General features: G+C 37.9%; 1 protein-coding gene across 1 annotated transcript; it reads left to right on the forward strand.

Moving 5' to 3' along the window:
- The first annotated feature begins 6,350 nt into the window (after positions 1–6,350).
- FERD3L (Fer3 like bHLH transcription factor) lies at positions 6,351–7,317 on the forward strand. Its single transcript, XM_039238855.1, has one exon. It carries the CDS (start codon positions 6,351–6,353, stop codon positions 6,840–6,842), a length of 492 nt encoding a protein of 163 aa, XP_039094786.1. The 3' UTR covers positions 6,843–7,317.
- Positions 7,318–13,143: the final 5,826 nt, after the last annotated feature.

Below are 13,143 nucleotides of genomic sequence, written 5' to 3' on the forward strand. Positions count from 1 at the left end.
TTCAAAATATATCCCAAATAGAACCACTATATGTCACAGCAACTGCTACCAACAGGTTACTGTAAGAGCCTCTGGTCAAGTGCCCCTATCTCTCTCTTGTGCCCCATCAAATTTATTTTGAACACATTAGCCAAAGAATTATTTTAAACAGTAAGTAAATCTTCAGAAGGCTCCAGTGTATTCTCATCTAATTCAAAGCAAAAGCCAAAGTGGAAAAGGCCCTACATATTACAACCTTGTCCCAGACTGCCTTACTGACCTCATCTCCTAGTATTCTTCCCTCAGTTCTTTCTGTCTAGTGGCCTCTGTTATGTTCCTCCAGTATCTCAGTCATTCTTTCACCTTATCTTCTCCGAAATGTTCTCTAAAATATCCCTGGAACACTCCCACTTGATATACAGCTAACTACCTCCCTACTACCTGCAACTATTTATTCAAATAACACTTTCCAATTAAACTGTTACATGATAACTCTGTTTAAAATAGCAACTTTCAGTACTCATGATCTTACTTATACTAAGCAACTTTTTTCCATATTACTTACCACTCTCAATACAATCAAAAACTAGTTTGTGTTTTCTACCTTGTTGTGTTTCCTACCTTGTTAACAGATATATACCAAATTCCTAGACCAATGCTACAAGGATCAACCACATCATAGGCATTCAATGAAAATCTGTTGAAAAAAAATTGTATTGTGTATTTTTTAACTTACTGTACAATGCATTTGCTGTACAATAGAATAACAGGTTATAATTTAAATATATTGATGAAGGTAGTACATTCATGTATAATATTATTTTAAATATAATTCCATTTTCTTATTAAGTAGGAGGGTCTTTGAATATCTTAAGTTAAGCAAATTAAATTACCCACCTTTTTAAGGTTAAAAATGGTTTGACTTTTGGAAGTTACATATGTTTCAACTTAATACTAACATTGTCCTCATATCGTAAATGAATAGTATAATGAGAAAAACTTTTAAAAAATTATTAAATTGCAAAGTCACACATATACGATTCAATTTCCAAGTACACAAAGAATTTATAGACTTAAGGATGATTGTCAAACCTACAATGTTTATTACCAAAGAAAGTCACATTTAAAAATTATATGCCAAAATATACTATAGGAAATGAGATGAAAAAATATATTATTTGGGGGTAGGTTTATAACATCCTGAGGGATTTTTTTTTTCCTCATACCTCTTTAGTTTTCCACGTGTTTTTCAAACAGAAAGACTTTGGAGAGAGTTCAAACAACAACTAATGTAAGAACTAATATAATTAAAATTTGGAAAATAGATTTACTCCAAAAGCTAACCGAAATTGAACTATTTCATGTGAAGAAGAAAAACCTGAGACAAAAACAAAAAGGATTTAATATCTGACTTTAAGCCAGTTTTATAAATGACACTGTAAAAAAAATAGATCTAAAGTAGCATATCTATCTGTTTAATCTTTCAAATAATTGACAGTTTTGTTTTAGGTACCAGTAGAAAATACATCACTAAATAAAGAGATCTGAGATACACTTTTTTTCTCTCACATATTGATCCAAATTTGAGAGGTACAGCTCTACTCCATTAGATTATTTCGAGTCCCAGCTTTCTGTTCTGCCATCACAAAGGGCAGGATTCAGTAAACTACAGCCTGCAAATCAAATTCTGCCTACCACCTTCTTTTTAAATAAAATTCTATTGGAATTCTGCTACACCCATTCATTTATATATTTTCTGTGGCTGTTTTCATCTTACAATGGTAGAGTTGAGTAGTTATGACAGAGATTATACAAACCTGAAATAGGTACTATCTGGCCTCATATAGAAAAAGTCTTCCAGTCCCTGCCATAGAGTGTTGTCCTTGTCTACATGGTCAATACTAGCTCACCACCAAAACACCCACAGTCCAAGCCAGAAGAGAGCAAAGGCAAACGATTTGATTTCCAAAGCCCAACTTGAAATTGCACATATCATGTCTCATTTACTCCACTGTTGCAGTATAGACATATACCCAGCTAAAATGCAACGGGTTGGAAATGTGCCCAACCTAACATATGTGTAGGTGGATCTGTTACTAAAAGGGAAAAGGGTAAGTAGATGCTGGGGAATGCTGAGCAGTTTCTACCACAGTTATGAGGGGGAAATGATGGTATAGGTGGAAGTTAAGAGGGAAATGATAAATAAGCCTCTTGAATCAGCTGCCTTCATTGAATGGATTTTGACCATTAGAAGCACTTCACAAAGTAAAAGACTGCTTTCCAGGACTTTTGCCTCTTCTTTATTTTTTCCTGGTTAAGTGTAACTCATCCAAAATCTAGTAATAGTAGTATTTTAAAGAGCAGGTCATCTTATTTGGTATTTGCTCTCAGTGACTAGAAATAAGCCTTGAGTTCCTGCAATGGTAACGTTAGCCTGGTGTATGCCTCCCATGCAGAGCCTCTTCTTGTTACCCTAACATCTCAGTGTAATTTCAAAGACAAGACCTACAGATTCAGTTGCTTCATGAGCATGTTTAGACTTCTTGTCCATCTTCCCAACACACATATACACATGTAAATAAGATATGTGCTCAACAGCTTAATATTCACTTACATGTTTGAGTGCCTTATCTTAACAAGTCCCCATAATAAGTATCCCAAGGAATGTGAAGATAGGCTTATTAAATAGGGCAGGATCAGCAAACTACAGTTCAAGGATAAAATCCTGCTCCCTGACTAATGTTGTACACATAAAGTCTTAGAGAACAAAACCATCCTTTTTCATTTATATATGGTCGGTGACTACTTTTATACTACAAAAGCAAAGTTGAGTAGTTCATCAGGGATTCTATGACTTGTAAAAACCCTACGTTACTATTTTGCCAATTAAAAAGAAAGTTTGCCAATCCATGAACTACAGCATTCTGAGTAGCCCTTACTTTCATTTGGACTCAGGATTACAAGTAGAATAGCAAGAAGTTAGTTTGAATGCAAGCAAGAATTTCTTAACTCTAAATATAAACAAACCCTAGAATTCATTTCCTTTCACATTTCTTGAAAATTTTCCCAGAGCTTCCAAAGGACAGAAAAGGCACTTATTTCCACTTATTTCATTTGTAAATCTTTTAATAAAATGAATATGTTTAATGAGATTTAACAGTTCCTTCCAAAGGGATGAACTGTTTTAAAACACTTATATAAATTTACTACATATACTGTAGTAGTGAAACCAAATAGCCACAAAAGCATTTTAAAAAGAGCAGATGTTTCAAAACAGAGAAAAACAATTTCAGTCATTTCTATTCTATCATTATATTTATAGATAAAAGATAGAGTCAGCCATTAGAATTTAGATTTTAACATTTGTGTCACCATGATTAGAACCTTAAAGGATAAACTGAAATTATTGTGGTATAAACAGAAGTGTTTTTCTTGGGATGTTATGATTCAAATTAAGAGAAAGGAGGGTGCCTGGGTGGCTCAGTCGGTTAAAGCCTCCAACATCAGCTCAGGTCATGATCTCACAGCTTTTGGGTTTGAGCCCTGTGTTGGGTTCTGTGCTGATAGCTCGGAGCCTGGAGCCTGCTTTGGATTCTGTGTCTCCCTCTCTCTCTGCCCCTTCCTCACTCGCACTCTGTCTCTCTGTCTCTCAAAAATAAATAAACATAAAAAAATTTTTTTTAATTAAGAGAAAGGTATTTTTAGATTATCACTACAGGCATACCTATTAAGATATTTTTATAAGTTCCCTAATATTTAATATTAATATTTCAGCCCTATCCTGTGCAGTGTTAATTTTGCTATAGTAATTAATTTCCATTAATTTTGTTTCTTTCATGATAAGATTGTTGAAATATTCATCCCCTTGCATAACATCCAAGAAATCTAAGAAAAAATGCCTCTTTAGAGTCCCATGATAGCCTCTGACACCTATTTTCTTAAATTTTACTTCTAAATGTCTGTCATGTTTCCCTTCAGTGAGTGTCCTAATGTATTTTATTGTCAAACTAGATTCTCACAAGATGGAGTATTTAATCCACTTAAAACAGAAAAGTTATGGGGCACCTAAGTGGCTCAGCCAGTTAAGCATTTGACTTTGCCTCAGGTCATGATCTCATGTCATGAGTTTGAGCCCTGTGTCAGGCTCTGTCCTGACAGCTCAGAGCCTAGAGCTGCGTTGGATTCTGTCTTCCTCTCTCTCTGCCTCTCCCCAGCTCTCTTTCTCTCTTCTCTCTCTCTCTCTCTCTCTCTCCTCTCTCAAAAATAAACATTTAAAAACTTTTAAGATAAAAGTTATGAGAAACATTTAACAACTACAAGTCAACTATAAAATGTGTCCAAATATTTAATAACACATCAAGTAAGAGTTAGAAAGCATGTTACTGCTTGCCGAACAAAAATTAATTCTCCCATTTATGTATTCTTTAGCCACTATTGAAATTTCAATTCGTTTTCAGTCTTCTCTTTGAAAGAGGTTGGGTAAAAATGAATACGTAATCATAATCAAGGATCTCATTTTCATTAACATCTTTCAAGAACATAAATTTCAGTTCTTCTCTGCCTGAGTTATCACAATGCACACTGGAGTGTGAAAAATAAACTCAAGAGAAAAGAAAATCAACTAAAGGACAAAAGAGCAAGAGGGAACAGAGACACAAATGTGTTTTTTAAAGAAGAATGAATGAAAGAAAAAGAAGAATTCAAGACAATGCTGCTTTAATAGTACCTGAGAGCACACACTGGGAGGTTAGGAAGAAAAGGAATTGTGCTGACCTGTTAGAAATAGGCGGTTTCTGGGAGCTGTCCAATGTACTAACCGAACCGTCACACAGCTTCCCTCCTTAATAAGAATGGATATCTTCAGGAATTCTTTCTTGAACCAACGAGGTTCTTTACTCATCTTTTTAGGCTATTTCTTTAAACCTATATTTAAAACGATTTTCTAACGTGTTATTCTGCTCTTCTGTGTCTTCCTAAAAATCCCTACACCGAATAATTAAATAAATATAGCTACTGGCAAAGAAGGAAAAAAGAACACTTCTGTTAACATATTAGAGATAATATGAAATTAGTAAAATTTTGTTTTCATCATACCAAATTTAAAATTTCTTTTCGTCTCAAAAACATGATCTAAAGATAACTTTAAAATCTCCCTTAAATAGAATTCAATAAAGTATAGTTTCCACTCTTAAGTCCTGTAGGGCAGTACAAATCAATGAGGAAAATGACCCAGATGGAAGTGAAGATTATCTTTGTTCGCAAATTCCTTGTTTAAAAATCGAAAGACTTCTCCACAGAGAGTGAGGTGATCGACCCATTGGCTTATCAAAGGGTAAATCGCATTTTTGAAAGGAGATCGAAGTTGTTTTGTTTGGGGCGGGAGTGTTTGCTTTTGCTTTACCCGTCCTCCCCACCCCCCGCCGCCTCACGCTGGGGTTACACAGTGAAGCACACTCGGGAGAAAATATAATGAGCTTCCTTTTTTTTTTTTTTTTTTTTCCATTTTATTGCCACCATCATTTTGCCCTGAAGTAAAATCTTCCACTTTACATGAGTAGGAGATAAGTAGGGAAAGGAAAGTCAAGTATCTCAGTTGTTAGGCTGATTACAACAAAACAGGCTTTGGAAGTCAGGGTTTGTAACGCGGCAGGAGAGCTGTTTCGATGCCCTGGAAGGAGAAAGCCGGTTCCAACAGCGACTCTGGGGAATGCGCTCTCGGCCCCCCCTACCGTGCTTACTTAAGCTAATGGAAGATCTTGCCTTTCAGTAGCCGCTGCACTGGGATACCAGACAAACAGTTCCCCTCGACCCCTGGCAGACAGGGCCCCTCTTCAGGACATCATTAAAAGCACATGCACTTGTTTCACACCCATTGCCAGCGTCGGGTGTGGCAGGATTCAGGACTTCTACTCTGAAGCCAAGGAGAAGCCAGAGCGGTGGAAAACATCCTCGCTTTGAAAATCCAAAGCTAAATTAAAGAGCTACATGAGATAAGGAGCCTGAAGAATATTAGTTGGCTGCGGGGGTGAAGAGAGACACAAAAAGCACAGCAGGTAAGAGCCGCGGTTTGTTGCCAAAAAGGAACTGTCCCAGGTGGCGCGGCGAAAGGGGTCTCCGCACTGGAGGCCTATCCCTTTGAGCTTTCCCAGCGCGCTCAAGCTTGTCTTCTTTCATCAGTTTCGAGAAGACGGACGTCGTCAGAGCCTTCCCTATCGGTGCCACTAATCGTGTTATCAGCTTGGCTATAAATATTAATCCCCCTGGCCCTTCGTGATGCTGCCGCCTCAGATTCGGAGCCGTTAGGAAGCCCATCACCAGGATCCCGCCCCTCCCTGCGAGAAACCGATGAGAGGCAGCGCCAAGGCAACGCGATGGCTGCCTATTCGGAGAGGTGCGTGGACGCCACCGTGCTGGACTTCGTCGCGGACCTGTCCCTGGCCTCCCCGGGGCACCCTCTCTTCTGCGACTTCGCACCTGGGGGTCCTTTTGGGGACCGAGACCTTGTGCTCCGCGAGGGAAGACGCAGGAGGCTGGCACGCTTTGAGGAGGAGGATCCAGAAGAAGGCGAAGTAGACGAGGGGGAGGAGGAGGAGGAGGAAGAGGAGCATGGGAGAGGCGCATCCCCGCTGGGCCGTCCCAAGAGGAAAAGGGTGATCACCCATGCCCAGCGCCAGGCAGCCAACGTCCGCGAGAGGAAGCGGATGTTCAACCTCAACGAGGCCTTTGACCGGCTGCGAAGGAAGGTGCCCACTTTTGCTTACGAGAAGAGGCTGTCCCGGATCGAGACCCTACGCCTGGCCATCGTCTACATTTCCTTCATGACCGAGCTCTTGGAGAGCTGCGCCAAGAAGGAAACCGGCTGAGTCCGGGAGGGAGGGAGGTGCGTGCCCCTCCTCGTGGGCGTGCGCGGGCTTGGGGCGCTCCAGGACCCGGCTGGGTGCGGCTGAGAGACCGGGAGGGAGTCTCTAAGACAGAAAATCCGGCGCTCTGGAGCTGTGTCCGCAGCTGAGAAATCCGCACAGCTCTCGCCGAGAACGGCAGCCCGGGAGTTAAATAGACACGCGATTGCTTTCAAAGTCTGGGGCGCCCGAGGAGGTAGAATTCGCTGTGGAGGCAAACTTGCAGAGGCGGCTTCTGCCGGCCTGCTGGGTGGGGACGTAATCCTTTCCTCAAACTGCAGACTTCGGCGGCTTTAACAGAGTCCAAACTCTTTACTTCTAAAAAATTTAGAAATAATAAAATAGACATTCCTACTTTTTTATTTTTTTCAAGCCTCAACCGTCGGTGCAGCCCAGTTCCGGGCAGACGCTCGGTTCCGGTCTGAGGGCTGAGGGACGTCCTGGAACAGATACTCACAATGGGGTGCAGGGTGGAGGGTCTCCTGGGAGGCGGAGGGGCTCTGGACCTCTCCTTCGGTGCTCTTAGGCTTGTCGCGAGACGGAAGGAAGGAGGGGAGAAAGGAAAGGGGGGCCAGTGTACAAGCGACCTCCTAGAAGGGACATCATTCTCCCCTCTCTTCGCCTTAACGTGCAGAACCAGACATCTTGTTCGGGTTCCTCCCAGAGACTGACGGTTGAACTCGGAGGAGGACAGGGAGAGCTCCAGCCCTAGGGGCGGGGACGCTCCTGGGCCTGCAGGATCTTGGGCTCCGAGCGTTGGCCGCAGAGCTGGACTTCCCGCTGCGCTTCCGGGAAATGGACCTGATCTTCCCACACGCAGCGCAGTCTCACCGCACACTTTTAAATTGTTAGCTGTAGGTAGAGAAGACAGCTTTCTTTCTAGTCGCATCTAGGAACAAGCAAATCAAAACTCAAATGAGGAAATGCATTCTACCACTTTGCCAATATGTGCGTGATGGAGAGGAGGTTGAAGCAGGGCCAAGGTGAGGGCCCATCTCCAGTTTGGATCCTCTGCCATACCACGCTTCTTCCTTCTGGGCAACCTGCTAACATCTGAACTGGAGTTCTTCAGATAGCAGTGGGTAAGTGAGGAGGAAAATCCGACTGAACAAGGCCCACCCAACCGCCAATTCCATAATTCTTTATTTTCCTACTTCACCTCACCCATCTTTTTGCATCCAAACACACACACACACACACACACACACACACACACACACACACACACTTCTCCCTATACCTTTAGTAATGTCTTTATTAACAACTAACATATACTTATCCTAGGAAGTTTGGAAAACAAAAGTTAAAAATAAATAAAATTTAAATCACTTCACATCACCACACAGCTAGCATTTTTATTTCCTTTTGGTCTTTTGCCCCCCTGTATAGATATGAATTAAATATGCTTAAGAAATTTGAGCTACTTTGGATATTGATCTTTCTCCACTCAGCAGTATAGAAAAAGCACTTTTCCTGACTTTAAATACTATTCAAACGTAATTTTAATTACTTTATTTTATTGTCATAATGATGTATCACAACTTACAGTCCTTTACAGGTAGATAGCTAAGATACTTCCTCTTTAAAAAATAAGTGATGGTGCAAAGAGTATTCTTCTAGATGTCTTGCCTGCCTGTGATAACTTCCTGATATTAGAGAATTAGAAATAAAATTTCTTCATCATATGAACATTTCATTTATGGCTACAAATGGCCCGATTGCCTTCCAGGTAGGTTCTGCCAGTCCACACTCCTTCCCACTAGCACTGCCTGGATTTGTTCCTCTTTCAAGTGTCTGCATTTAAAACTCTTCCTAGTTCTCCTATCTATAGGAACTGAATTAGTTCTGAAATGACAAAATTTCACAACTAATTCAAATTGTCTTCCAAAGATAATTTATTTTGACTGTCTTTTCAGTAGGATTTTTTCCACATCTACCAGATGAACGTCAGGATAAACAGGTTAAAAAAAAAAAAAAGTAACCAGATAAGACAAAAAAAAAAAAACCGAAAAACAAAAACAAAAACAAAAAACAACCCAGCATAATTAAGGAGGGTATTTTTATTCTCTAGTACCTTTATAAAATAAACTGAAATTTAGACAATGACCTCTATATCAGTTTTATAAAGTAAAATTACTCATTTTCTCTTCTTTTTCTCCACAACCTTTTGGCTATGGAGACCAATATATCTGTATTTTTAAAGGTGAATTTAAAATTACTCATCTTAATATGCTGAAAGAAAATAATTTTTTCTGAACTTTTCATTAAACAGCATTCTGTTCCCCAACTTCTTATGGAGTGCTAGTGGCTCCATCAATACCTCAGCTTATCCAGTTATTTATTTAATTAAAAAGTGTGTTGACATTTTACATATAGTGTGAACAGGTTCAAAATCAAAAAACTTGCAGAAGCTCCCTTACTTCTCCCACTTAAAGTCCTCTTGAGAATTAAACATCATTTTAAAAATTCTATAAGTGTTTTTTAAAAAGTCGTTCAACTCCAGGAATCATCAATAGTTTTATTTTAAAACTAGAAATTTAAAAAAAATCCATGTAGACAAAGGACCTCTAAATCTCTGGGTCATAAAGAGTAAATACAAACATCCATCATCATTAATCCTCTTCCTCATATTCTGAACCATTTTGTTATATTCTTAGTAATCACAAAATATCTTGCAGTGATATAGTTCTTCTGCATATAAATAATATCTAAAGAGCCTCTAAATAAAAAGTGATTTCCCCATTATTACTAGAATTATGTTCACAATTTTCCAATCTGTTAAATCACGTGAATGTTTTGTCCTTTGTAATTTTTTTCTATGTTTAGAAGCTGCTTTAAAATGCAAAGTCTCTTAAAGCATTTTCTTAATCACTGTACTGATAGAAAAATCTGAAGCCAAATAAGGATTGTAAACACAGAGAAATGGGGTGACTTATTTCTTATACCAAACCATCCACAGAGATAAGACACAGTCATCTGCATTTTGAACATGAATCCACTACACCTCCATATCTCAACACTCAACTTTTGTAAGCGATGGGACAGGTCTAGTTTTTTTTTTTTTTATGTTAGATCCATAAATTCAGCGTACTTTTATTTTTTTAATTTATTTTTTTCACTATAGTTGACACACAATTTTATGTTAGTTTTAGGTGTACAACATAATGACTCAAACAGCTCTATACTTATGCTATGTTCACCACAGGTGCAGCTACCATCTGTCAGTGTAGTTTACATATATTTTTTAAATGTTTATTTTGAGAGAGAGAGACAGAGAGAGAGAGTACCGGGGAGTGGCAGAGAGAGAGGGGAGAGAGAGAATCTCACGTAGGCTCTGCGTCATCACTGCAGGGCCTGACTCAGGGCCTCATCACAAGAACCCTGAGACCATGACCTGAGCCAAAATCAAGAGCTGGATGCTTAACAGACTGAGCCACGCAGGTGGCTGTGAGTGTACATTTTAATACAAGTGTTTTTAGTGTATAACATAAGCTATGTTAAAATTGTTTTATTCTTTATCTTTTAAACCAACACTAATAAAATATCAGTAGATACTGGTTTTTTAATACCTGCCACCAGTTTAAAAAAAATTCTAATGTCAATTATTTCTGGAAATTCATAATAATGTTTTTGAAATCTAAAAGTTATTTGGACATTTGGAATCTAAATACCATTTTAGACGTTGCATGGAGGCAACAATTTATTTATCACACAATTTATGTGACCTGCCTTTTGGTCTCAAACTAAGTTCCCATAGTTTTAAGGTTACTATTAGTATTCTGACATGTAAACAAAGATCTAAATGAAATTGTATTCGAAAGACATAATCAGACTTTCAAGGAAAGTAAAAATAATCAGAAGCCTTTGCCATCAACAGGCAACCATTCAGGATGATCATCTTTTTAAAAAAAAATTTTTAATGTTTTTTATTTATTTTTGAGAGTCAGAGAGAGACAGCACAAGCAGGGGAGGATCAGAGAGAGAGGAAGATACAGAATCTGAAGACAGGCTCCAGGCTCTGAGCTAGCTGATAGCACAGAGCTTATGGGGGCTCAAACCCACGAACCGTGAGATCATGACCTGAGCCGAAGTAGGACTCTTAACTCACTGAGCCACCCAGGTGCCCTGAAGATGATCATCTTTTATAGGTACCCAATGTGAAAGTAGATTTTGGCAAAATTTAGCACTGAAAACTGAACCAAATATTATGTTAGTATGTATGCATAATTCCTGCATGAACATACAATTAAGATCCTTGGATTTGTATTGGTATTTATTGTTGCATTTGTCAGCATTTCCATTATAAAAACAATATGGTGGAAGGTTTATAACTATAAAAATTCTGAGATGAAATTTGGTAAGCACAGTTTAGCATAACTATTATTCTTAATTACAAATCTTCAAAGAAAATTTCAAAGGAATTGAAAACACTTACGTACATTTTACATGTAAGCTTTCAAAATGGACCTGCAATTTGAAAAACTAAGAGACTGTATTTAATACAAAATGCAAATTATTTTAATTTGATCAAAAATAACTGGCAGATTGATATTGAATTTTAAGTACTAAATCTACTTTTTATAGGGTGGTGTTTCATTAAATTATCTTTAATGTAAAGCAGAAAAGTGTTAAAGTTTTGGTACATATCTATGTCTTGGTGCAAGTTCACTCAAAGGTTCCTGAACTTTGCCAACATTTTGGGTGAAGTTAGTCCCAGTTTCTGGCCAGCGCCCTCTCTTCCTGTGAATGCTGAACTAAAAAAGGTTACAAAACAAAAGTCAGCAGTTCTGACCATTTTGTTTTGACTTTGGGGTTTCTTTGAATCCAAAGCTCAAAACCAAACCTGGCGGAGGAGGAGACGGACAGGAAAAAAATCCATGCACACTGACATGAACAAAATACCAGCAAGATGGAAAAAACTTCAAGTCTCTATAAACCAAAGCCTATAAAATTCCACAACCTTCTCTGTGACCCCAAATTTTTAGTTCTGTATCTAAGACATATTCCATAAAGAAAGAAAAAGAATTGCAAAGAATAGTAATATATTTTAAAACACTCTTTATGGTTACCATTTGGCAGAATTCCACCTTCAATCTTGCAGAAAGCAAAACTTTTAATACTCAGTGAAACCAAGAATTTAATAAATATGATGGAAATTATCAGAATAAAATGACTTATAGTTACTTAGTGCTTTATGGTTTTCAAAGCACCAATCATGTACTTCCTCTCTTTTGATCCTCCCAACTGGATTTTAACAGATCTAGAGTCTTTCTATTAGATTGAGTCATCAGTGTGCCATCTTAAAAATTCACTCACTCATTAAAATCAGCATGATTCCAAGATACCTAAACAGGATCAATGGTCATATATAAGCAACACATTATTTTGAAAGATATTGTTTCCAAAGATCAAAAGCACCTTAACCCACTTTGTGGATGATAAATTATACCAAAGGGGAGTAGAGTCTGGCTCCCTCAAAGGCTAAATTTTACCACCTTCTATTTGAGTTCTGTGAAAGAGATTTCCACCTGCAGTCAGCAAACATAGATGACCTCAAAGCAGTTGTTATAGACAGCTTTTTATAATTTCCAGTCTTCAAAAGAGAGGAAAACATCTATGAGAATTTGGAAATAGATAAAACAGGTAGTGGTGAACAATAAAAGGCAACAACATCACGTACATGTGTTTGATTGAACAAATGAATGAATATGATTGCACTTTTTTTTTTACTGCTGATAATTTTGTGATTTCTCCAAAACTTAGTAAAATCACAAACTGTCTTTGTTCCCAATAATATCTTGAACTAATTGACTACATTTAGTCCTATAGTTTAGTTGGCTATATTTAATCCCATAGTTTAGTGAAATATTGGAGAAGCTAGCTGTCTCCAGAAGTAAAACCAAATAACTGGATTCTTAGGTCTGGGTGAAGTAATAACATTTATAATAATAAGTAGTGATATCTAATAACCATATCTTTATTGTATTGCTTACTATATTGAGCTGAATTCTTTATATAACTATTAAAGTTCAGATAATAATTTTAGGATATAGACATTATTATTACCCTAGTAATGATGAGGGCACTATGGAATAGAGAAGTTAAATAACTTTCCCAGGCTCAATCAAGATTTACACCCAGTCAAGGACTTGAGACCAAATTCTCAGGGACTGTGGTTATTTGTTAATGATTATATGGTTATTATTTTTAAGTAGAAATGATGTAAAAATAAGTAACTATTTTTATCTTTACTGAGGATCAGAAA

Source organism: Hyaena hyaena, unplaced genomic scaffold (genome assembly GCF_003009895.1).
Source record: "Hyaena hyaena isolate Hyena2069 unplaced genomic scaffold, ASM300989v1 scaffold_149, whole genome shotgun sequence".
Taxonomy (NCBI): domain Eukaryota; kingdom Metazoa; phylum Chordata; class Mammalia; order Carnivora; family Hyaenidae; genus Hyaena; species Hyaena hyaena.

Bases quoted from the DNA above. Each gene is read 5' to 3' on its own strand.
- FERD3L (XM_039238855.1), top strand. From the start codon at position 6,351: ATGGCTGCCTATTCGGAGAGGTGCGTGGACGCCACCGTGCTGGACTTC.